At 42.7% G+C, this 22,397-nt stretch overlaps 1 protein-coding gene across 1 annotated transcript in view; it reads left to right on the top strand.

The window, feature by feature from the left end:
- The window catches only part of nmbr (neuromedin B receptor), a 49,136-nt gene that overhangs the window by 2,433 nt on the left and 24,306 nt on the right, over positions 1 to 22,397 (top strand). Inside the window, exons 2-3 of the mRNA XM_037750465.1 lie at positions 17,563 to 17,704; positions 19,495 to 19,710. Of these exons, the coding sequence (XP_037606393.1) occupies positions 17,563 to 17,704; positions 19,495 to 19,710 (358 nt within the window). The remainder of the gene's footprint in view (positions 1 to 17,562; positions 17,705 to 19,494; positions 19,711 to 22,397) is intronic.

Here is a 22,397-nt window from a genome sequence, read left to right as displayed (position 1 = left end):
TTGAGGGTTTCTGGATCAATATCTGTCATTGTTTTGTGTTGTTAATTGATTTCCAATAATAAATATATACATACATTTGCATAAAGCAGCATGTTTGATCTTATAGAATAGGATGCATTGTTATAGAAGAAGTCAAATGAGCTGCAACATTAAAATTATCTCTACTTCCTACATGGAGATTTAAAGATTCAACACGTGGAATTATTAATATGTTCAAAGGTATTTCTTTAGTGCATTGTAGATTAATTATTGTACATTAATAATGATGTTTGCAAAGTTGTAAAGAAAAGCTGTTTCTCTCTGTTGTTGGCTGGTGTTGATAAGTGTGAGTACTTTAGCAGGACTTTTACTTGTCTTTACAGATCGGAGTTCTTTCTCCAACACTGCTTTCATTGAATGTTCTTGGATTTAAAGAGCGGCTTTGTGACCTCATTGTGTGTCTGAATGTATCTAGATTTAATCTCCAAATATTAGCATTGAGATTATAAATCTTTCTCTCGTCTGGTGGACGTCCAGCGGTCGCAGCAGCATCATGATGATGGATTCATCTGCATTACACTGACGAACAGCTGAATCAAATCTAACGCACGTGTTCTCAAAAATATACTGCAGGGACAGATGTTCAGATGTTCACCCCTCCGGCAGGTGTAACACGTCCAGGCTGCAGGTAAAGAGACGGATTATTAACGTGGACTGAGTTTTAAAATGGCTGTTTGATGAATGTGTGAGAGACGCTGCGGCGTAATTACAGCTGCTTAAGCTGATTTGTGGCGCAGCGTTGATTAGTGTGAGATAATGAGGAAGAGGAGGAGGAGGAGGAGATGATGATGTGATAGTAGAAACAGACACTGAAGAGGACAGCGATGCGACAAAAAGCTTCTCAGGAGAGAAGACAGTAGAAGACAATAGAAGACAATAGAGCAGAACGTAACTCAATAAAAGAGACGGATGCTGTTTTCATGTCTTTACTCTGAAAGACGAGACGAGTCACGTGTTTGTGTGTCTCCTTCTGTCTTTATGAGGACCAGTTTTGCAAAGTAAGCATCAGTCTTTAAACATGAAGACATGAGGACATTGTTATAAGAGAGGACATTTCTGTGAAGTGAGTTCATTTAACAAGTCAAGGCATCTGTTTTTTTTGAAGATTGGACATTTTTGGGAACATTGTAGAAAATAAGGACAGATTTGGAAAGTAGTGGGATTTTGGAAAACGAAAAAGGATGAGAGTGTAAAGTGAGGATATTTTTGGAAAGTCTGCACATTTTTGGACAGTAAAGACATTTTTGGAAAGTGAGGATTTTTTTTTTATCAAGTCAGGACACTTTGAAAAGATAGTTTTGGACAATGAGGACAATTTTGGAAGATGAGGAGTTCTTTGGAAAGTGAAGATGTTTATCAAAATTCAGGACACTTTTGCAAAGTAAGTCAGGACATTTTTGGAAAGATAGAAGTGAAGATATCTTTAGATAGTAGCGACAGTTTAGGACAGTAAGGACATTTTATTGAATGTCAGGACATTATTAGAGGTCAAGACCCTTGTAAAGTTAGTCAAGACACTTTTGAGGATATATTTAGAAAGTAGGGACGGTGAAGACATTTTTTGAAAGACAGGACATTTTTGGACAGTGAGGACTTTTTTGTAAGTCATGCAGGCCACTTTTGGAAAGATAGAAGTGAGGATATCTTTAGAAAGTAGGGACAGTTTTGGAAAATGAGGACAATTTTGTACAGTAAGGACATGATTTCAAATGTTGGAACTTTTTTTAAAGGTCGGGACACTTTTGGAAAGATGGAAGTGAGGATATCTTTAGGAAGTAGGGACAGTGAGGACATTTGTGGAAAGTGAGAACATTTTAGAAAGCAGGAATGGTTTTGAAAATTGAGGATATTTTTTGGAAAGTCTGCAATTTTTTGGACGGTAAGGACATTTTTGGAAAGTGAAGACATTTTTTCAAATGTCAGGACATTTATTATAAGTCAGTACACTTTTTGCAAAGTTGGTGAGGACATTTGAAAAGATAGAGGTGATGATGATCTATAGAACGTATGGACAGTGAGGACATTTTTTGGAAAGTCTGGACAATTTTGGACAGTAAGGACATTTTTTCAAATGTCAGGACATTTATTAAAGGTCAAGACACTTTTGAAAAGTTAGTCTGAGGTTCGAAAAGTTAGAAGTGAGGATATCTTTAGGAAGGAGGGACATCGATGCTATTTTTGGAGACATGTTGTAGTGTCCTCACTTCTCCACAGGGCTCTTTAAGGGTTAACACATGTTTTTATGGATGATATTATAATAAGATGGAGCTTGCATTACTTCTACGAGAGTCCTCACATGAATAGGAATACAACAGTCCGTCCCCTCAGCAGCTCACTGGTGTCCCTGAACATGAATTATTTATGATCTCTGTCTCATGTTTAAAGACCTCTGTCTGTCCAGCTCCGAGTCCAGTCAATCATCCACAGCTCCGATAATACACACCGTGTGTGTGTTGATGTGTAGAGAGAGAGTGTACTGTCACATATATAAGAGAGAGACAGAGAGCAGGCGGGACGAGAGACGGAATATGAAATGATTATGATGAAATGTGTGATGACAGAATGATGAAAACTCAAAAACAGAGAGTGAGGAAGAGGACGAACACGAGGAAGTTATCATACAAACTCTTCATCATATTACTAAAAATATACAAAGAATTAGTTTATCATAAAATAAACAAGAAGAGGAGTGTTTGATCATATATTTGTGAGAGTTGATGGTTCTAAAGATGATCTTTCCAGATGTTCCAGTGGTGTGAGAGATCATGTTAAGTGTTTTTTGTTTTTACGTTTTGGACGCACCGATCTCTAAATATTAAACATGTTGAATATTTCCGATGGGATCTCCTGTTGTGTGTGAGGGGAACCAGAGGAAAGCCGACGAAGAACGACAGCCAATAGAGAACCAAGCTGACTGAAGAAGGAAGGACCAACCACCGCCGTCGTCATAGCGGCTGCGGCTAATGCATGAGCTAATGCTAAACCATGGATGTATAAAGAGAACTGGATACAGCGTTGGAGGCGGGGCCCCGTTCACTCCGATGAAAGTTGAAGCCAAAATTGCTCGACTTCGGAGTGGAAAAGTACCCGGATCATCCGGCAATCATCCGCATCCATTGGGCCAAAGGAGCAGGCGCAGTAGCGCTCGCTCGGTCACATGGTTCGGTCATGGAGGTCACAACCGTCACGCCGTCGCCACGGCTTGGCGCTCCAGCCTCGGTCTGGGTCTCATTCACATGAACGGATGAAGGGGAATAACTCTGGATTCAGCTATTAGTGCGTTTTAGTACTTTTAGGACCTAATGATTTAAATAAGGACTATTAGAGTGTTCGTACTGGGGAGTTGATTCACCTCAAAAAAAATTATTCGCTGAGTTACAGATGTCTCTTTCCCAATGTAAGTCTATGGGGAAAAAGTATTTTTGGGCCAAATGGCATCACGTGACGGACACGGAAGTTGTAGTACCGCCGTTTGGCCACTACGAAAATTGGGATCAACGACCGGCGCTCTTTCTGGGGGCTTGTGTAAAACACATAAAAGTATAAAAGTAGTAGTAAGATGGAGCTCAGAGATGAAGGAGCAACTTGTTGATTAGTGTTTATTCAACGTGTCTCCATGACGACATCCATCCATCCTTCGTTAATTTTCAGCACAAAGTAAAAACCAACATGCCCGTCGTCCGCTATGTTTGTTTACACTAAAGTCACGTTTGATCACGAGATATTTTGTGAGATTTCCGTTATTTTTTAGTTGAATCTGTTAGTAACAAACAAAACTATTCAATTTAACACATGGACTTGGAAAAAAATGGTAAAATGGACTTGCATTTATATAGCGCTTTTCTAGTCTTCCGACCACTCAAAGCGCTTTACACTACTTGTCAGTATTCACCCATTCACACACACATTCATACACTGATGGCAGAGGCTGCTAAGGTGCCAACTTTGCCAATCAAGATCTAATGCAAATACTCATTCACATATCGATGGCTATGCCTTCGGGAGCAATTTTGGGGTTAAGTGTCTTGCTCGAGGACAAGAACAGGATCGAACCACCGACCTTCCGATTGGTGGACAGCCTGCTCTACCCTCTGAGCCACAGCCGTCCCCACATGTGGTTATGTGTGGGCTCTCTCACATTTCACACATCTGTTAAGATCTGAAACATCTTTTAGTGTTGGCCAGCCTTTCACCTGTCAGCGACACCCCCGCCCCCACACCTTGACCATCATTGATGGAGTCTTGATGCTGCAGGGAAGGTGGTGGTCACATGGATGTGAATGCATCAGGATAACAGAGGAGGAAGAGTGTGAATACATGAATGGACAGAGAGCAAGAGGCTTCAGAGGACGTCATGAATGAATTAGTTGGAGAGAAAGAAAATAGAGCATTGCTTTGTGATGATTAGCAGCCCGGTCTCACCAATTGTTGAATGAATGACACAGTAATTTTGAAGTCATTTTGAGTCCAATAACAACACATTTGTTACTTTTGGCGTATCATATCTACAGTACGCCTTGTAGTCTGTACTGACTGCAATGCAAAGCATCAGTGTAAATATGCTCCGCTCAGAGTTAGTGACGTAGAATAAAGAGAAAGAGAGAGAGACTGCTGATGGAGGGAGGGAAGGTGGATGGGTCCAACAAACACAGGGCTTTAAACCGGGAGATCGGTGTTAATATCCCAAAGTGTTGTTGAGTAATTTTGAAGCATAGACTGTATATAAAGATGGACAGCATGACAGCTCCTCAAAAGTGAAGCCAAAACATCTGGATGGCCCCCTGGTGGCTGGCTGCAGTATAGCTCATAAACCCCGCCCCCTCCATGTTAGCCGATTGGACATGAGCCAAACTAAAAAGTCAAAGTACACGACAAATACATTTTTCCCAAAGATGGTTTCTGTCATTTTAGGTAGTTCTCACCACGCTGATGTTTGTTCACGTGTTCATTTTTCTGATAAGTTTGGTTTTAATTAGTTATTTGATGCTATAAAAAGCGGGGGTGTCGGCTCACGATTGGTTCGGGCGGAAGACTTTGATACCGTGACTCCACCGCCCGATCACTACCGCGCAGACTCTGGCACCAAATGATGTCAATATCTGAAGATAGCAGCTCCCGTATCCGGGATATTTTGGCTTCACTTCTGTACAGTGGGAGGAGGTATAGACGCGTCGTCCATCTTTATATACAGTCTATGCTTAATGATGTTTGTGACATGTTTTCTGTACTTCTGTTAAGTTGTTTATGTACGCATTTTACTTAGTTTCATTCTTATTTTAAGCCCAACCCTGATGTTTTTCCTAAACCTAACTAAGTGGGTTTGTTGCCTAAATATAACCGCGACCATTTCACGGTAACAACGCGCCGTTAAATGACATGCGAAAAGCCTAAAATGCGTTATCATGACACGTGGAAATGCTATTTGAAAGGCTTTCCCATGAGATTGGGTTGTGAAGATTAGACAAACAGTTTGAGGCTAAACTACGTGTTGTAACTTTCCACCAGCATTTCAGTTTGGAGTTTGAAGTTCATTTCATTAATTAATAATAAAAACTACAAGTTGAGATTATGAAGTTACTGCCGACACTACAGAGCCGCCACCTGGCTGTAAATCCTCCGATGTCCGTCCCCTGTCAGGTGGAGCTCTGCAAGCGCTTTAGAGCCCAACAACTTTTTAATTTATGCTCTCGGCGGCCTGCGGGGCTGACTCAGGATCTACTGATGGCAACAACTCACCGGCTGACACTCGACAAACACTTAAGATGCACAGAGGTTGATAATTTCCCTCCGAGCTGGGAGGCTGAATGTGTGTGTTCCCTCTCTCGGGTCTTCCGCTGCCGGCACCGTGAAAGATGTTGTTTCCTGTCTGCTTGTTACTCCTGACCATCTGAAAACAGACTGATCCTTCCTGAGCAATGATGACGCATGACACGCTCTCTTAATTAGCAATTAGCAGCCTAATTCGCTATGAAATAATGTAGCTTCAGACATCCCCTCAGCTTCTTAAAATAAAGCAGGGAGATGTGGTTTAAGACTTTAAAATCCAAGGTCAGTCCTGTCTGGAGACGGTAAGAAAGAAGCAGCACACAAACAGAGAGAGAGAAAACAAGAAAATGCCAGAATCTCATTGTGTTTTTTAGGACATAAACCGGAGCTGACAGCGAGATCTCCCTCAGGGCGGCACATGGAATGGGCTTCTGAGGTGAAATTCGATTTGCCCGCACCATTTGTAAACCACATAACCAGCTGTAACATCCAATAAAGCATACATGTAACACGGCGGCGGTGCATGAGAGAAATTTGGACTTTCAAATAAGGCTGATAACACGGTTAAAAAGCTTAACACAACAAGCAAGATCCTGCTTATTCCAGAGGGGAAAAGTTCAGTAAGCATATGACTTAGTGGTGGCAGAAATGTGTGCATTGATATATGATATTCTGGGGAAAGTGTGTTATCTTAATGGGCTGCAGCTATAAATCATTGAAGCTCTGTATGTAAGTATGTAGGTGTAGGTAAACTCTTCTTCACTTCCCCATAGTCGACGAGCGATGAGCGTTTCTGGACCACGCTGCAAGCAGCACTATTGGGTGCCAAGCAATCGGCCTGTTCAGAACGGCCACGCCACAAACGGGCACTGCACTAGTTATTTTAATATGATCGATTTGGTCTATAAAATGTCAGGAAATACCGACTAGTTCCCAGATATGACGTCTCTAAATTCAGCCCGTTTGCAGGAAAGGGCGTATGAATGCAACAATAATGCACAAGGCATTTAGCATTCAATAAGAACGCCTTTCTTGCATGTGGTGTGTCATGTGCATGTGTACGCCATGTCATCTTTACGGACTGCAATGTAAACGCTCCACGTAAATATGCTACTCTCAGAGCTAGTGACGTAGAGTAAAAAGAAAAAGAGAGACTGCTGATGATGGAGGGAGGAAGGGGAGGTGGATAGGTCCAACAAACACAGGACTTTAGACCAGGAGACCGGTGTTTTTGTTGTAAGTTACGTTAGTCACGTTTGTGTTTTCCATACTTATGTTACAACCCGTGGTTTCACACGGGACATGAACAGCGGTCTCCTGGGTGAAAGTCCTGTGTTTTGGACCCATCCATCCACATCGACCTCCTCCATACGCGGAATTTAGCGGACTTACGCGGATGAATTATAGTGCATTACATTTTGAGTGTATAACAGTGTATGAGAACGGCCTTTTTTTTTGTAACAGTGATTTGTAACAGTTTTTGAAAGCACTGACTAACCCTAACCCCATATCTATATATCTATATATCTATATATATCTATATATACTTCCCTCAGAGCTGAACAATCCATTGAGGTTGTAAATGACGTCGGGTAAGTTGAGTCATGCTGGATTAAAGCCTGACGCATCCATTAGTCCTAATCGATGCGTCACGCCTCCTGGAAATATGATAACATGAAGTCTTCTCTTTTGGTTTTGCAACATTTAGGAGCAGCTCAGGGGTCCATCGTGTGTTTGGTTGTTAAGAGAAAGTAGTAGAATAAACTGTATTTATAACCTCTAAACTCTGCTGAATGAAAAGTTTCACTCTCAGAGTCACTCTGAGCAGCGACGAGACTGTTAACATCTCAACAGGAAGTTGAAGTGGATGAAGTGGTGTCTATGTACTGTACGTATGTGAAGTACACTTACAGCTGCAGCTCCGACTCCACCGACCGGCACCACCAGATGAATATTTGCAGAGAATTTGCGACAGAAACTGGCTGCGTGTTTCACTCCAGCTGACTGCAGATGAGAGATGAAGTGACTGCAGTGGAGCTGGGGGGGGGGGGAGAAAGGGAGAAAGAGAGAGAGAGAGAGACTATTAAAACGGGAGAAAGAGAGAGAGGCTGGAAAGATTCAGGAGTGAGACGCAGTGCTGAAGTACATGCATTATTACTGTAGAAGCCGTTAGCCTACAGGTGCAGGTGCAGGTACAGATTATTATGATGCAGTCAGCCTTTACATGCACACTGATATAACGAAGTTGTTCTGTTGCCTGAACCTAAGCAATTGTATTTGTTTGATTCACAACATTAAGTACATGTTTACTGTGACCAAAAAGCGTCAGTATGTGACAAGTTAGGTTTAAAACGTGTTCCATTCACATATTTTTATGCACATGTTGAAGTATCGCATTAGAAAAGCTGTATGGAAATGGAAAAATCCGATTAAACTTCCTCAACTGCGCATTCAAGTTGTCACCCTCGCTTGAGGTGATTTTTTGTCAGAGGAGTTGATGCACTAGATGGATTATGGATTATTGGATTATTAAACGCCTTTGTCAAATATGTTCTGACGTAGCGGACATTTAACTCACATGACTGATCAGCTGTTTCTGCTGTCGGCGTCTTCCCGAATATATAATATTTCCTCCTTTGTCACGTGAACATGACTGAATGGTGTTACTGGACGTTGGCTGGTTATAGAAGGCTAAATGAATGAGTAGTTTTAATTTCTCTGCTGCGTGACGCGAGCGGAAGCTGCAGAGCTCAGAGGCACCGCCGGGTCTCCTGTTCTGTTTACCAACAGGCAGCGACGTCTTCCGTCTAAAACGCTGTTATATCAGCTTGTTAACGGGAAACTCATTTTGATCACACAGCTGCGGGCAGCGATCCGGCCGTGTGTCTGACCCTGATGGCCTCTAATGAGCCCCTAACGAGACTTAAGGCCACTAACGAGCCCTTAACGGATCTTAACTTTGCCTGAAGGTCCTCGACGAGCAACAACAGGCCTAATGGATAATTAGCATAATGATTGGAGTGCTTACTGGAGCCCCGATCACTTCCTATCAAGATGATGCACACACACTAAACACCAGCTGACTGCTGCTGGGTGGCCAAAACCTGTAATGAGGTGGTGAAACAGGGACAGTACGGCACCGTAGGTATGAGGAACTGGACTGACAGTAACCTCGGGCAACCTCGGGGTCTGCTCCCAATCTGGCAACCTTTCAGCAACGCTGCCTCTTTACCAAACAAACAAACTGGTAGATTAAACTAAGTAGATAGATAAACACAAATATTGGACCAATCGGAAATATTGACTGATGATGGCACCAGATGAAAAGGAGAGGGATCACCAGTCCATCCTGAGGGGGCATGAATGTGTGGACAACATTTTGTGTCAATAGTTGTTGAGACTTTTCACTTAACCGCTTCAGGCCTTCAGCCCTCCAGCCCTTTAGGGTGCTGGAAGGTGTGGTTCGCCTAGATCAAGGGTCAGCAACCTGCGGCTCTTCAGCTCTTCTCCAGAGGCTCCTTGTGGATTTTTAAAAATGTAAATGAATAACTGTTTTTAGTTTACATTTTCATTTTTATTTATCATTGTTGTAGGTCTATGGTACGACGGTACGACGGAGTATTAGGGCCACATTGAGGAAAAATAAATCTGAGATTTTGAGAATAAAGTCGTAATATTATAAAGTAGTAATTTTACATGTTATTTTTTTTTCTCGTTAAGTTATGACTTTATTCTCGTAATATTACGACTTTATTGTGTAAATCTCAGATGTTTTTTCCCTCAATGTGTCCCTAATACTCCGTAGCACATTGTCTCTTGGTCCCTCACTGCATTAGACTTATATACTATATACTTAGACTATAAACTGAGTTACCTTCATCACAATGATCACATGTTTTGTGGCTCCAGACCGATTTTTTTCTTTTTCTTTGCCTATCAAGAATAGCTCCACAACAAGCAGGTCTATATGCATGTGCAAAAATGTACATTTTTATCCTCTCCTAAAATGTTTTCTAGATCAGACAACAAAGCACATAGATTCTACAAAGGTTTTAGTCAGGATAGGACCAGGAGGACTCTCCATTTGGCACACTTGGATACCCAAAGTGTGACAAATGGGTTTTCTACCTCTTGAAAGGGAATCTGGCTCTAAAATACTACTGATATACAGGAGGCTATGAGCACACAATGGAGCCCTTGGCCATGACATTTACCCTGTGCATCATCACACCTTACCATTGTGCATCATCACACCTTACCATTGTGCATCATCACACTCTACCATTGTGCACAGTATAAGGAGGAGAGGATGTCAAAGTTCATATGAAGACGAGAGAAACTCAGGATGGAGAAAAAAGTGGAAAGGTGATTAAACTAGAAGAAGGGACAGAAGTAGAGAGAGAAGTGATTGGACGGGACATGATTGGAGCTAAAAGGGCGATTAATGGAAAGCAAAAGGTTTTCCTGTCACAGTCCGAGTGTCAGTCTGACCGGAACAACTCCAGTAAGCCAAAGAGGAAGAAGACGGACAGTAGCTGTCACGACTGCATCAATTTCCTTCCATCTTTTTTTCTTTTTGATTTCAGATGTTCTTCCATTCCTTGCCTCACCCTTTGAGTGTTTATTTGTTTGTATTTCTGTCGCATCAGAACCCCTAAAGTAAACCCAGGAAAGCCGGAGTATTTCCTGGTAAAGCAGCTCCTCCACCGGGACACGGTGCCATCTCACAGGTTGATTGATGAGTTACCGGCCTCGGGGTTATATATCGGAGGGGCTGCAGAGTCAAGACCATCACATTCTCCACATGCTCAGGACACTGCCGGCACTCTGAGCTGCAATTACGGCTCACTGACAAAGCCTTTCTTTTTTTTTTTTTTTATATATATATATATGAAAGTCAACTTTTTAGGTTGGCACCAGATCGGTAGCTATGGTAACAGATGCTGATGCTGGTGGAGCATCCCGCTGGATGACAAACCCTTTAAATGGAACATATAGACATGTGAAAAGCCTCAGAAGAGCTGCAGGCTGTCATTGTTACTGTCAGAGGTGAGTGTCACATCTCAGGAAGCTTTGCTGGAGCCGTTGGGGGTTCACACAAGGCCGCCTCACCGAGAGTTAGTACAGCTGGGCATAAGCTGTATTATTTTAGCCCGTTTCTGGCCTGAATTTTTGAGCAGGATGACTCATTTTAGAGTCGTACCGAATTTCAGCTTCATCAGGTGTCATTTGCTGTGCAGTATTCAGGGGGAACGGAGGACCGATTAACTCCTTCCGACCGGCCGTTGGATGAGTTTCTGACATGCCAGAAGTTTGGGTCATCCGTCCACAGGCTCTCGCACAGTTGAAGCAGAGCCACGAGCCGATTCCCCAAAGTCAGCACCTTTCTGCTTTTATTATGGTAATCAGAGCGAAGCTATCAAGATAATAATGTACAATAGATATACTTAAATGTAGCTAGCTTACCTCCAATTCTCTCTGCATATTGGACAAGCCATACTGTCCACGTCTTCCTCGCCACCTGCGAGTCCATCTACGCTGGCGCCTCTTTTTTATTTTAAACGTTTCAGCAGACAGGATGGCACAGATGATCAAGACAGCACGTTTCTGCCTTGTTAGCATTGTGACCTGTTCCGTTCCATTCCTAAACCTAAACCTAAAGTAGTTTTATTTTGAAAAGACTTGAGCGGAAACCAGAAGTCAAAGTTGAGTTATTCATCACATAAATTCGGTATTTAAGTTACGCCACTTCCGGTGTTATTTCTCAACCTTTTCCTAAACCTAACTAAGTAGTTTTATTTTGAAAAGACTGGAGCGGAAATTGACACATTGCTTGGACATTCGTTGGAAAAAGCACAAAAAACACGTTGTTGAAAGTCGTGCTGAGCGTCACGAAAAATCTGTGTCTTTGTACACAAATCAAATTAACAAGATTCAATTTTGTGACTATGTCATGAACCGTTTTCCGTCACGTTGTACTCTCCGTCTGGTGCATCGTATCGTCTCTTAGATCAGGTCGAGGTAGGAGGTATTTTGTGATCAGACTCTGTGGATGAAAAGCAGAAAAGTGTGACGCTGTGTGAGACTGAATGAATGAATGTGCAGCAGTAGTCAGTAAAAGGTTTAGAAAACATTCAACCAGATGTGATCAATAGAAGCTTTTCAGTTTTTTGTTTTTTTTTGCATACTGTACATTTTGTAGAAACCGCTCAAGGTTCTGACTGTGTGTTTCACTGCTCTATTCATCGCCACCACGAACCATCTGACTGAAATGGAAGGAGTCCATTGTTCATAGTGCCGATTTGATTTGCAATTTATAATACAGTAAATGTAATTTGTAGGCGACAGAGTTAAATTATGAAATCTGTATAAGGATCTTATGATTATGACCTTTTTCTCCTACTTATAAGCTTACAATCTAATACTAAACATCAACTAACATATAGTTATTTAAGGTTATATCAGTCATGTTTGGGACCTGTTCCACCAGGAATGATCAATGATGAGTAATGTGGAAAACGCTGCTGAGCAGAATCTGCTGTTTTACATTCAGTCTTGCTCCAGTGTTGAGAGCAAATACTAGAACTGAAGCAGCGATTAATTTTATTTGAAGGGACACGCAACCATTATTCTGAACATTTGGACAGATGCAGACAGATGATACCGGCCCTGGAACCGAGGTACACAATGCGGCTTTTCAGACTATAAATCACTGCCTACTGTTTACTGCTGTTGTGACTGTGTGCATATTGTTTTTAGGGAGCACTTAGTCTTAATATATGAAATAAATAGGGCACGTTATTCAGGGTTTGGTCTCTTAGTTCAAATGATGGTGAATCTCAATGCTGCAGCGTCCAATGATATTTGACAGGAAAGTTCTTTGTGTCAACAGTTGGTCTCTTTCTTCAGTCAACATGATAATGCCCCCGGTTAACAAAATCAGTTCCACAAAGAAATGCTTTTAATACTTTGGTGTGTTAGAACTTGACTTGTCTGCACAGAGCCCTCTACTTAGCTGCTCGAGTCACATCTGGTTGAAAAAAAAAACAAGATGGTGACAACCAAAAAACAAAATCGGGACTACCAAAACCCAAGATGGGGACTACCAAAACACCAATATGGCAACGGCCAAAAATCGAATTGGGGACGACCAAAAACCAAAATGGGGACGACCAAAATCCAAGATGGGGACTACCAAACAACCAAGATGGCAATGGCCAAAAAACAAAATGGAGATGACCAAAAGCCAAGATGACGACGGCCAAAAACCAAGATGGGGACAACCAAAAATCAAGATGGGACGACCAAAAGCCAAGATGGGACGACCAAAAACCAAGATGGGACGACCAAAAACCAAGATGGTGACGACCAAAAACCAAGATGGGACGACCAAAAACCAAGATGGCGACGACCAAGAACCAAGATGGGACGACCAAAAACCAAGATGGCGACGACCAAGAACCAAGATGGGACGACCAAAAACCAAGATGGGACGACCAAAAACCAAGATGGCGACGACCAAGAACCAAGATAGTGACCACCAAAATGCCAAACTCAAGTCCACAAACCAATGGGTGACGTCACGGTGAATACGTCCACTTCTTGAATACAGTCTATGCTTCCAACGTAGGTTTACTTAGTTCTTAAGTTTACTTATGCAACAAAAGTACTTGGTTACGTTCAGGAAAACATCGTGGTTTGTGTTAAAATAACTACGTTTGTTGCGCAACTGGCGAACGGAAGTTACGTAACTAAACAATGGTAAAATCAGTCAATGTTGACTTGGTTTCACACGTGACACCAACAGTGGTCTCGTGGGGGAACGTCTACTTGTTTGACCAATCCAGTCTCCCACCCACCTTACACAGACTTTCTCGCTCTTAATACTACGTCAGTTGCTCTGACGGTCTAGTAACGACGCCGACAGTTTCACATTGGAGTTAGTTGAAAGCTCGGTTCAGTCATTATCAGACGACGAGGGGGACTTGAGGAAGCGGCAATATTTGACAAGTGAGACGGGTCAAATGAACATAGTGTCACAATCACGAGTTCACCTACTTTTGGCCATATAGTGTAGCTACTTCCACCAAGGCTGCGTGTTTCCTCCTGCTTCGATAAACCTGGTGCCACCATCGTTGCTCATCGCTGGCAACATTTGCTCCAGACTTTCCCCGTAGTTACATTCTTACCACCTGAAAATATTTACTGCCCGGGGGACAAAACATCCAGCTCCTACATGACATAAATAATCAATAACTCATTACATCTATAATACATAAAGAGCGATGGAGCACAATGATGTAAGATTTATGGTGAGCTGTATGACAGAGAATGAGGAGCAGTGGACTCTCAGGCTGAATCAAACTCTGGACTCATTGGACCTCGCTGTGACCTTGTGTGTGTCTCTATGAATAAAATACAGCAGGTGGACAAAGAATATAAGGATGAGTAAATAAAGTGCAATCTGACCGAAAACAGGATATCTGGGTGGAAATACAAGATCCGGTCACGACAGCAGCGCTGGAAGCAGTCAAGGTTTTCTGACAGTCTAATACAAGCATCACTTGGATCACATATCACGTATATAATATATATACAAATGATGCTGAAGTACATAATAACGTTTTCTATGCACCGTTGAAAAGTTGTGAATCAGATGTTATATTGATGTTTTTCCTGCAATAACAACTATTTTAACAGAGATAAAAACGATATAATTCAGACACCAAATGTGTTATTTACCTGTGAAATAGTTTTGTCCCCAAAAGAAGAAGAATGAAACTGAAACAGGAAGCTGTTCCGGTTTAAATAAGCTCAGTTTCTTTTACCGATACCTGCTGATTCCTTCTGTTGCTCAGAGGGATCTTTGTCTCTCTCTGCCCTTTCAGTTGGCAGATGTATATGACTCTAAACTGTGTTTTAAAGGGCAGGTACATTCTTTTTGTTTGTTTTTTAGGCTTTATATCATTCTATAGCTTCACAGTGGTGTTCTTTATGTATTCAAATATGAACATTTAAACTTTGGTCGAAGTATGTTTTGTCATCAAAATGCTATTTTCCCACAATAAAGTGTCAACAGTTTGTTTGTTTCCTCATTCAACATGATAATGCCCCCCCGGTTAACGAAACCAGCTCCATAAAGAAATGCTTTTAATACTTTGCTGTGGAAGAACTTGACTGGTTTGCACAGAGCCCTCTTGTGGCAGTTTTGGATGTGTCCTTGCATTCTCTCTAACAGCCAGCAGGGGGCGACTCCTCTGGTTGCTAAAAGAAGTCTGGTTGTATAGAAGTCTATGAGAAAATGAGCCTACTTCTCACTTGATTTATTACCTCAGTAAACATTGTAAACATGAGTTTATGGTCTCAATCTCTAGTTTCAAGTCTTCTTCAATACAGCATGATGTTCATTTAGTAAATTATGGTCCCATTTAGAGTCAAATAGACCATACAGCAGGGGATGCTTTAGGGCGTGGCTACCTTGTGATTAACAGGTCGCTACCACGGCGTTGTCTGGTCTGGGAGTTGTCCGTGTTTTCGTCTTAGAACTTTAACCCTTTCACAGTGTTATCACTTCATTAAAGTTGATTATAACATTTTGGTCGTCTAAAAATGTCGGTTGTACTTAGCTCCAAGATTTTGCCACCTGACCTGACGTAGGTTTCTGCATGATGATGCTGCTACACGTACAGTATGCATACATCCTTATAGTCAGTGTATTAACGTTACATACAGTAACTTCGATATCGATCTATTCCTAAACCTAACTAAGTAGTTTTATTTTGAAAAGACTGGAGTGGAAATTGACACGTGTTGCTGGACATTCGTAGGAAAACGCAGGAAAAATCCGTTGTTGAAAGTCGTGCTGAGCGTCACGAATGTACACGAATCACATAGATTAAATTTAATGACTATTTCACAAAACATCCGTGAGACTGTGTTGTATTTCTACATGTAAACGTCATCCATCTACATCAGATGAACAGACGGCTGTCACTCACTGATGCTAATGAACACTGCGTCTCCGTCCAGCTGATCTCTGTCTAATGAGGAGTTTTAAATGCAGCTCAATGATGACACATAAAGAATAATTACAGTGAGAGTGACAAAGTCTTATTGTTTCCTCTCTTTGTCCTCCAGCCTGCAGTCGGACAGCTGCTGGAGCTTATCATTAACTAACAAAGAGCCCCGAGCCACTAATGCTGTCAAATGAAAAAATGATATAATTATTAAATGATGTATGTTTGGTTTCAGTCCAGAAAGTCTGAAATTATGGGTCATTTCATAATGGTTTTCCTTCTTTTATTAATGTAGCAGCCTTCTGAGGGTCTCATTTAATCTGTTTATTCATAGATTCATGTTGAAGCGTTGCCAATAAGACAACGTGTGTGTGTGTGTGTGTGTGTGTGTGTGTGTGTGTGTGGGGTTGTTGAGAAGTTTGTTAAAGCCTCCAGCATCACATGGAGAAAACTTGCATTTCTCCCGCTAGCTTTGGGAGGTGGAAGGTCACAGGTAGTAGATGATGAGGGTTCAGTGTTGCTGCTGCTGCAATGCACCATGGGAGGTGACCTGTTTTGTAGGTGCAGCTGTGCCCTGCAGAAGCGCTGCAAGCTGTTTCACCTGAGTGTGTTTAAGGGTGTTTATATGCAATTCATGAAAATCTGGCTCTATCTGTTTGGCATGGAGAGGAGGTTGTGTTGCTCTGGTTCTATCTATCTGGTGTGGAGAGGAGGTTGTGTTGTCTGGCTTTATCTGTTTGGCTTGGAGAGGAGGTCGTGTTGCTCTGGCTCTATCTGTTTGGCATGGAGAGGAGGTCATGTTGCTCTTGGTTCTAGGTGTTTGGCATGGGGAAGAGGTTGTGTTGCTCTGACTCTATTTGTTTGGCGTGGAGAGGAGGTTGTGTTGTCTGGCTTTATCTGTTTGGCTTGGAGAGGAGGTTGTGTTGCTCTGACTCTATCTGTTTGGGATGGAGAGGAGGTCATGTTGCTCTGGCTCTATCTGTTTGGCATGGAGAGGAGGTCATGTTGCTCTTGGTTCTAGGTGTTTGGCATGGGGAAGAGGTTGTGTTGCTCTGACTCTATTTGTTTGGCGTGGAGAGGAGGTTGTGTTGTCTGGCTTTATCTGTTTGGCTTGGAGAGGAGGTTGTGTTGCTCTGGCTCTATCTGTTTGGGATGGAGAGGAGGTTGTGTTGCTCTGGCTCTAGCTGTTTGGCGTGGAGAGGAGGTTGTGTTGATCTGGCTTTAGCTATCTGGCGTGGAGAGGAGGTTGTGTTGCTCTGGCTCTGTCAATCTGGTGTGGAGAGGAGGTCATGTTGCTCCGGCTCTATCTGTTTGGCATGGAGAGGAGGTCATGTTGCTCTGGCTCTAGCTGTTTGGCATGGAGAGGAGGTTGTGTTGTCTGGCTTTATCTGTTTGGCATGGAGAGGAGGTCGTGTTTCTCTGGTTCTAGCTCTTTGGCATGGAGAAGAGGTTGTGTTGCTCTGGCTCTATCAGTTTGGCATGGAGAGGAGGTTGTGTTGCTCTGGCTCTAGTTGTTTGGCGTGGAGAAGAGGTTGTGTTGCTCTGGCTCTATCCATCTGGCGTGGAGAGGAGGTTGTGTTTCTCTGGCTCTGTCTATTTTGCGATGGTTAGGCATCTCTGGTTTTTCAGTACCAGCTCTCCTCCTCCTGTCTGGGTCAGTGTTTGTTGTCCCATTGAGACTGTGACGGTACCTGTTGCTCTGCAGATGTTTGACAGATGTTTGTCTCTCTGTCTCCGTCAGGTATAAGGCGATCGTGAACCCGATGGACATCCAGACGTCCAGCGCCGTCTTCTGGACGTGTCTGAAGGCTGTCTCTATCTGGCTGCTGTCCGTCCTGCTGGCTGTTCCTGAGGCCATCTTCTCACAAGTTGTCTCCATGCAGGTAAAACAACAGATGCTACTGTAATAAGTACTACAACAACCATTACTTTAAATAATGTAGCTAAGCCCTTCATACATCTATCTAGCTGAGAACATTGACTGTAATAATTAAAATCATGTCATCTGCATATCCTTCACATTTTGTCCTATCCTGGATGTTCATAGGGCTGCAACTAACGATTATTTTCATTATCCATTATGCCGATTATTTTCTAGGTTTATTGATTAATCGTTTGGTCTATAAAATGTTGAATGTACACCTCACTTTCTCAGAGTCCAAGATGATGTCTTTAAATGTTCTGCTTTGTCCAAAACCCAACAACATTTAGTTTAATATGATATAAATCAGAGAAAAGCAGGAAATCTCCATAAAAAATGCCTTGAGAGCCTGAAGATGTTCTGCCACATATATATATATATATATATATATATATATAATGTATAATAATGTCCGACAAATGACCGAAAAAAAGTTTTTAAAAAATGGCTGAAAAAAAGTCAGAAAAAAGTCAGAACTTTTTTTTAAAAAGTAAAAAGAAAAGTTTGATAAAAGTCTGAAAAAATGTATTAAAAAAAATGTCCGACATATGTACGAAAGAAAGGGAAAAGAAAAGTCCGAAAAATGTCCAAAGCTGTTTGAAAAAAAGTAAAAAAAAAAAAGTAAAAAAAGTGAATAAAAAGTTCATTAAATGTCTGAAAAAAAATCATAAAAATGAAAAAAAAGTAAAAAAGAAAAGTCAGAAAAATGTCTAAAAAAAACCCAGGTTGTATAATACCCAAGTTACCCTTTAACAGGAAAGTTGACGGATAAATTACACAATAGAAGGTATGATATGGTACAGATATGAGAACTGTTTAAACACTGCTGTCAACTAAGAAAACAAACCTACCAGTCCGTCAACCATCGGCTGGATTTCAGCAGAACTACATAAAGAGTCCTCTCTGTTGGCAGAGTGCTGGTGACCTTGTGTCCATTCAGACTGAATGGGAGCTCTTCATCACTTCCTGTTGAAGGCTCATCACTGGTTCAGTCCGAGCAGCACACAAACACCCCCCTGACACCGATAAACTGCTCTGCAGTCAGATTTATGAATGACAAGTGTTCCCCATTTACTCTACGGTCCGTTTTATGATCCTCACTGATGTTTTGTCTTTACTCTCCCTTCATTTCCTCCTCTTCTCGTTCTCGTTCTCCTCCTCCTCCTCCTCCTCCTTCACTTCTTCCTCTTCTGTTTCTGTTTCTTTATTCTCCTCATCTCCATATCTCCTCTCCTCTCTTTTCCTCTCCTCTTCACTCCCCTCTCCTCCCTTGTTTTCTCTTATCCCTCCCATCTCCTTGTTTCCTCTCCTCTTCCTACCTCCCATCTCTTCTCCATGTTTCCTTTCCTCCACCCTTCGCTCCTCTTATCTCCTCTCTTCCTCCCTAATCCCATCTCTTCTCCTTGTTTCTTCCTCCCCTCCCCTCTCCTCTCCTCTCCTCTCCTCTCCTCTTCCTCCCTAATTCCATCTCCTTCTTTGTGGACCCTTTGTGTCCTTTCATCTCTCCTCCTTCCCTCTCCTCCTCTCCTCACCTTGTTCTTCCTACCGCTCCTCCTGTCCTTGTTTCCTTGTCTCCTCTTCTCCTCCTCCTCCCCTCTCATCTCCTTGTTTCTTTTCCTACTCCCTTGTCTCTTCCTCTACTATCCTTACGTCCTTTTCTCTCCTCCTCCCCTATCCTTTCCTTATTTCCTTTCCTCTTCCCCTCTCCTCCTCTCCTATCCTTGTTTCACCCCTCCCCCACCCCCCTCTCAGGGTCACAAGGACCACACCAACGTGACCTTCGTGAACTGCGTGCCCTACCCGCTGTCCAATCAGTTGCATCCTAAGATCCACTCGGTGATGATCTTCCTGGTTTACTTCCTGATCCCTTTGACCATCATCTCGGTGTACTATTACCACATCGCCCGCACGCTCATCAAGAGCGCCCATGACATGCCGGGGGAGGTCAGCGAGCACACCAAGAGACAGGTGAGCGACCCACCGAGTCACGGATCAATGAATGAATGAATGAATGAATATATGAGCTGACAAAGGGCTGCTCTGTTCATTGTGTATACGGCTCTTTAACGCTACTGGTGTTCAGGTTTTAATGTATTAATGTGAATATAAACTTCTGTTGGTGTTCAGCTCAGCAGCAAACAAAGCTTTGAGATTTTCAAACAGCAGAGTCTGATTCACATGAATACATTATTAATCACACATTTATTTGACCTACAATAAAACATTGATTGCAATGTCGATAGTTTTGCTCTCAAACATATTCGGTCTGATTGCATAATAAAGAAACAAAAGTCGCTCCATATTAAAGCAGAATTAGAGAATAAATCAGAAACAGACAAAGTTGAACAACTAAATGAGTTCAGTGCATCCTGTGATTTCTAAAGAGTCTGGTAGTTTTTAGTTCAACGGGGATCGACTGAGACATGAAGCTCTTTGCACCCTCACCTCCCACCCACACTGCTGCAGTAAACATCCAGCCATGAGGGAGGTGTAGCGGAGGTTTAGCGGAGGACTGTCAGCTGGAGGGAATAATCACTTTACACCGATGGTCACAGATGGAGGAGAGGTCACAGAGGTCAACAGAGTCGTGTCACACCCACCAAACTGCTGCTCCCAGTTCCTCCTTTTAACACAGAACCTCTCTAATTATTTACAGGTGTTTATATTTTTCTGCTCCTGTTAAGCTACCTCGAAGAAACTTTACAGTTATTTGTGACTTGAGTTGGATTTGTTTTAAATGACTAGTGAAAAAAAGAGGAGGGGAAGAGGGAAGAGGAGAGAGAAGAGGAGAGGGAAGAGGAGAGAGAAGAGGAGAGAGAAGAGGAGAGGGAAAAGGAGAGAGAAGAGGAGAGGGAAGAGGAGAGAGAAGAGGAGAGAGAAGAGGAGAGGGAAAAGGGAAAAGAAGAGGAGAGAGAAGAGGAGAGAGAATAAGAGAGGGAAGAGGATAAAGAAGAGGAGAGAGAGAGAAGAGGAGAGGGAAGAGGAGAGAGAAGAGGAGAGAGAATAAGAGAGGGAAGAGGAGAGAGAAGAGGAGAGAGAAGAGGAGAGGGAAGAGGAGAGAGAAGAGGAGAGAGAAGAGGAGAGGGAAAAGGGAAGAGAAGAGGAGAGAGAAGAGGAGAGAGAATAAGAGAGGGAAGAGGAGAGAGAAGAGGAGAGGGAAGAGGAGAGAGGAGAGGATAAAGAAGAGGAGAGAGAAGAGGAGAGAGAAGAGAGAGAATAAGAGAGGGAAGAGGAGAGAGAAGAGGAGAGGGAAGAGGAGAGGAGAGAGAAGAGGAGAGAGAAGAGGAGAGAGAATAAGAGAGGGAAGAGGAGAGAGAAGAGGAGAGAGAAGAGGAGAGAAGAGGAGAGGGAAGAGGAGAGAGAAGAGGAGAGAGAAGAGGAGAGGGAAGAGGAAAGAGAAGAGGAGAGGGAAGAGGAGAGAGAAGAAGGGGAAGAGGAGAGGGAAGAGGAGAGGGAAGAGAAGAGGAGAGAGAAGAGGAGAGGGAAGAGGGAAGAGGAGAAGGAAGAGGCGAGGAAAGAGGAGATGAAAGAGGAGAGAGAAGAGGAGAGAGAAGAGGAAAGTGAAGAGGAGAGGGAAGAGGAGAGAGAAGAGGAGAAGAAAGAGGAGAGGGAAGAGGAGAGAGAAGAGGAGAGGGAAGAGGAGAGAGAAGAGGAGAAGAAAGAGGAGAGGGAAGAGGAGAGAGAAGAGGAGAGGGAAGAGGAGAGAGAAGAGGAGAGGGAAGAGGAGAGAGAAGAAGAGAGGGAAGAGGAGAGAGAAGAGGAGAGGGAAGAGGAGAGAGAAGAGGAGAAGAAAGAGGAGAGGGAAGAGGAGAGAGAAGAGGAGAGAGAAGAAGAGAGGGAAGAGGAGAGAGAAGAGGAGAGGGAAGAGGAGAGAGAAGAGGAGAGAGAAGAGGAGAGGGAAGAGGAGAGAGAAGGGCAAAATACATCAATTTAACCGTTGCATACTACATACTACTGAGGAACCCAGTATGTACTGTATACTACTGCGTTTGTCAGTAGTATGTAGTCGGTGAATGCAGCCTTTGACTCTCCCCAATAGACTCCAGAAGAGTCCTGGCAGTGCCAGTGGAGGTAAAGCTGCGGTAGATATTGTTATTATTATCATTTCATACTCTGTGTGGAGCCCATTAGCTGAACGTGTCACCTTAAAAACACATAAATCCTGAAGGGAAAGTCGTCTGGGTGACATCGCTGCTGCAACCTGCGGGGCTCTGCAGCTCTGAAAGGACACTCTGCAGAGAGGTTGACCTGGACACACTCGGGGTTAATGGAGAATCGCTGACCGACAAACAGTGAATCAAGTCCTGACGCTAAGAGAGCTGAGAGAAGAGGAGGGGGATCATCAGAGACGACCACTGAGACGTGAAAAACACACTCTGATGTCGGTCACTGTGTTTTATACTGGAGCTGCAGATAACTACCTCATCTTTATCTGTTCCATAAGCTTTCATATTTACAAGCAGATAATAGTAGAGAATATGCCCAAAATATACAGTACATGCGAGTCAGTCAAGATTGGCCAAATTAAAAAGTGTACTACTTAGTTATTGATCCAATCATCTATTTCTATCATCATCATACTTTGTGAACAAAAAAAGCAACCTGCAACCTTGCTTCTTTTTCCCAGATCTCCAGTATAAACTACTACTACTATA

Source organism: Sebastes umbrosus, chromosome 18, assembly GCF_015220745.1.
Source record: "Sebastes umbrosus isolate fSebUmb1 chromosome 18, fSebUmb1.pri, whole genome shotgun sequence".
Classification (NCBI taxonomy): Eukaryota; Metazoa; Chordata; class Actinopteri; order Perciformes; family Sebastidae; genus Sebastes; species Sebastes umbrosus.
Note: the sequence above shows the minus strand (reverse complement) of the source record. Positions and strands in the feature narration are given on the sequence as shown.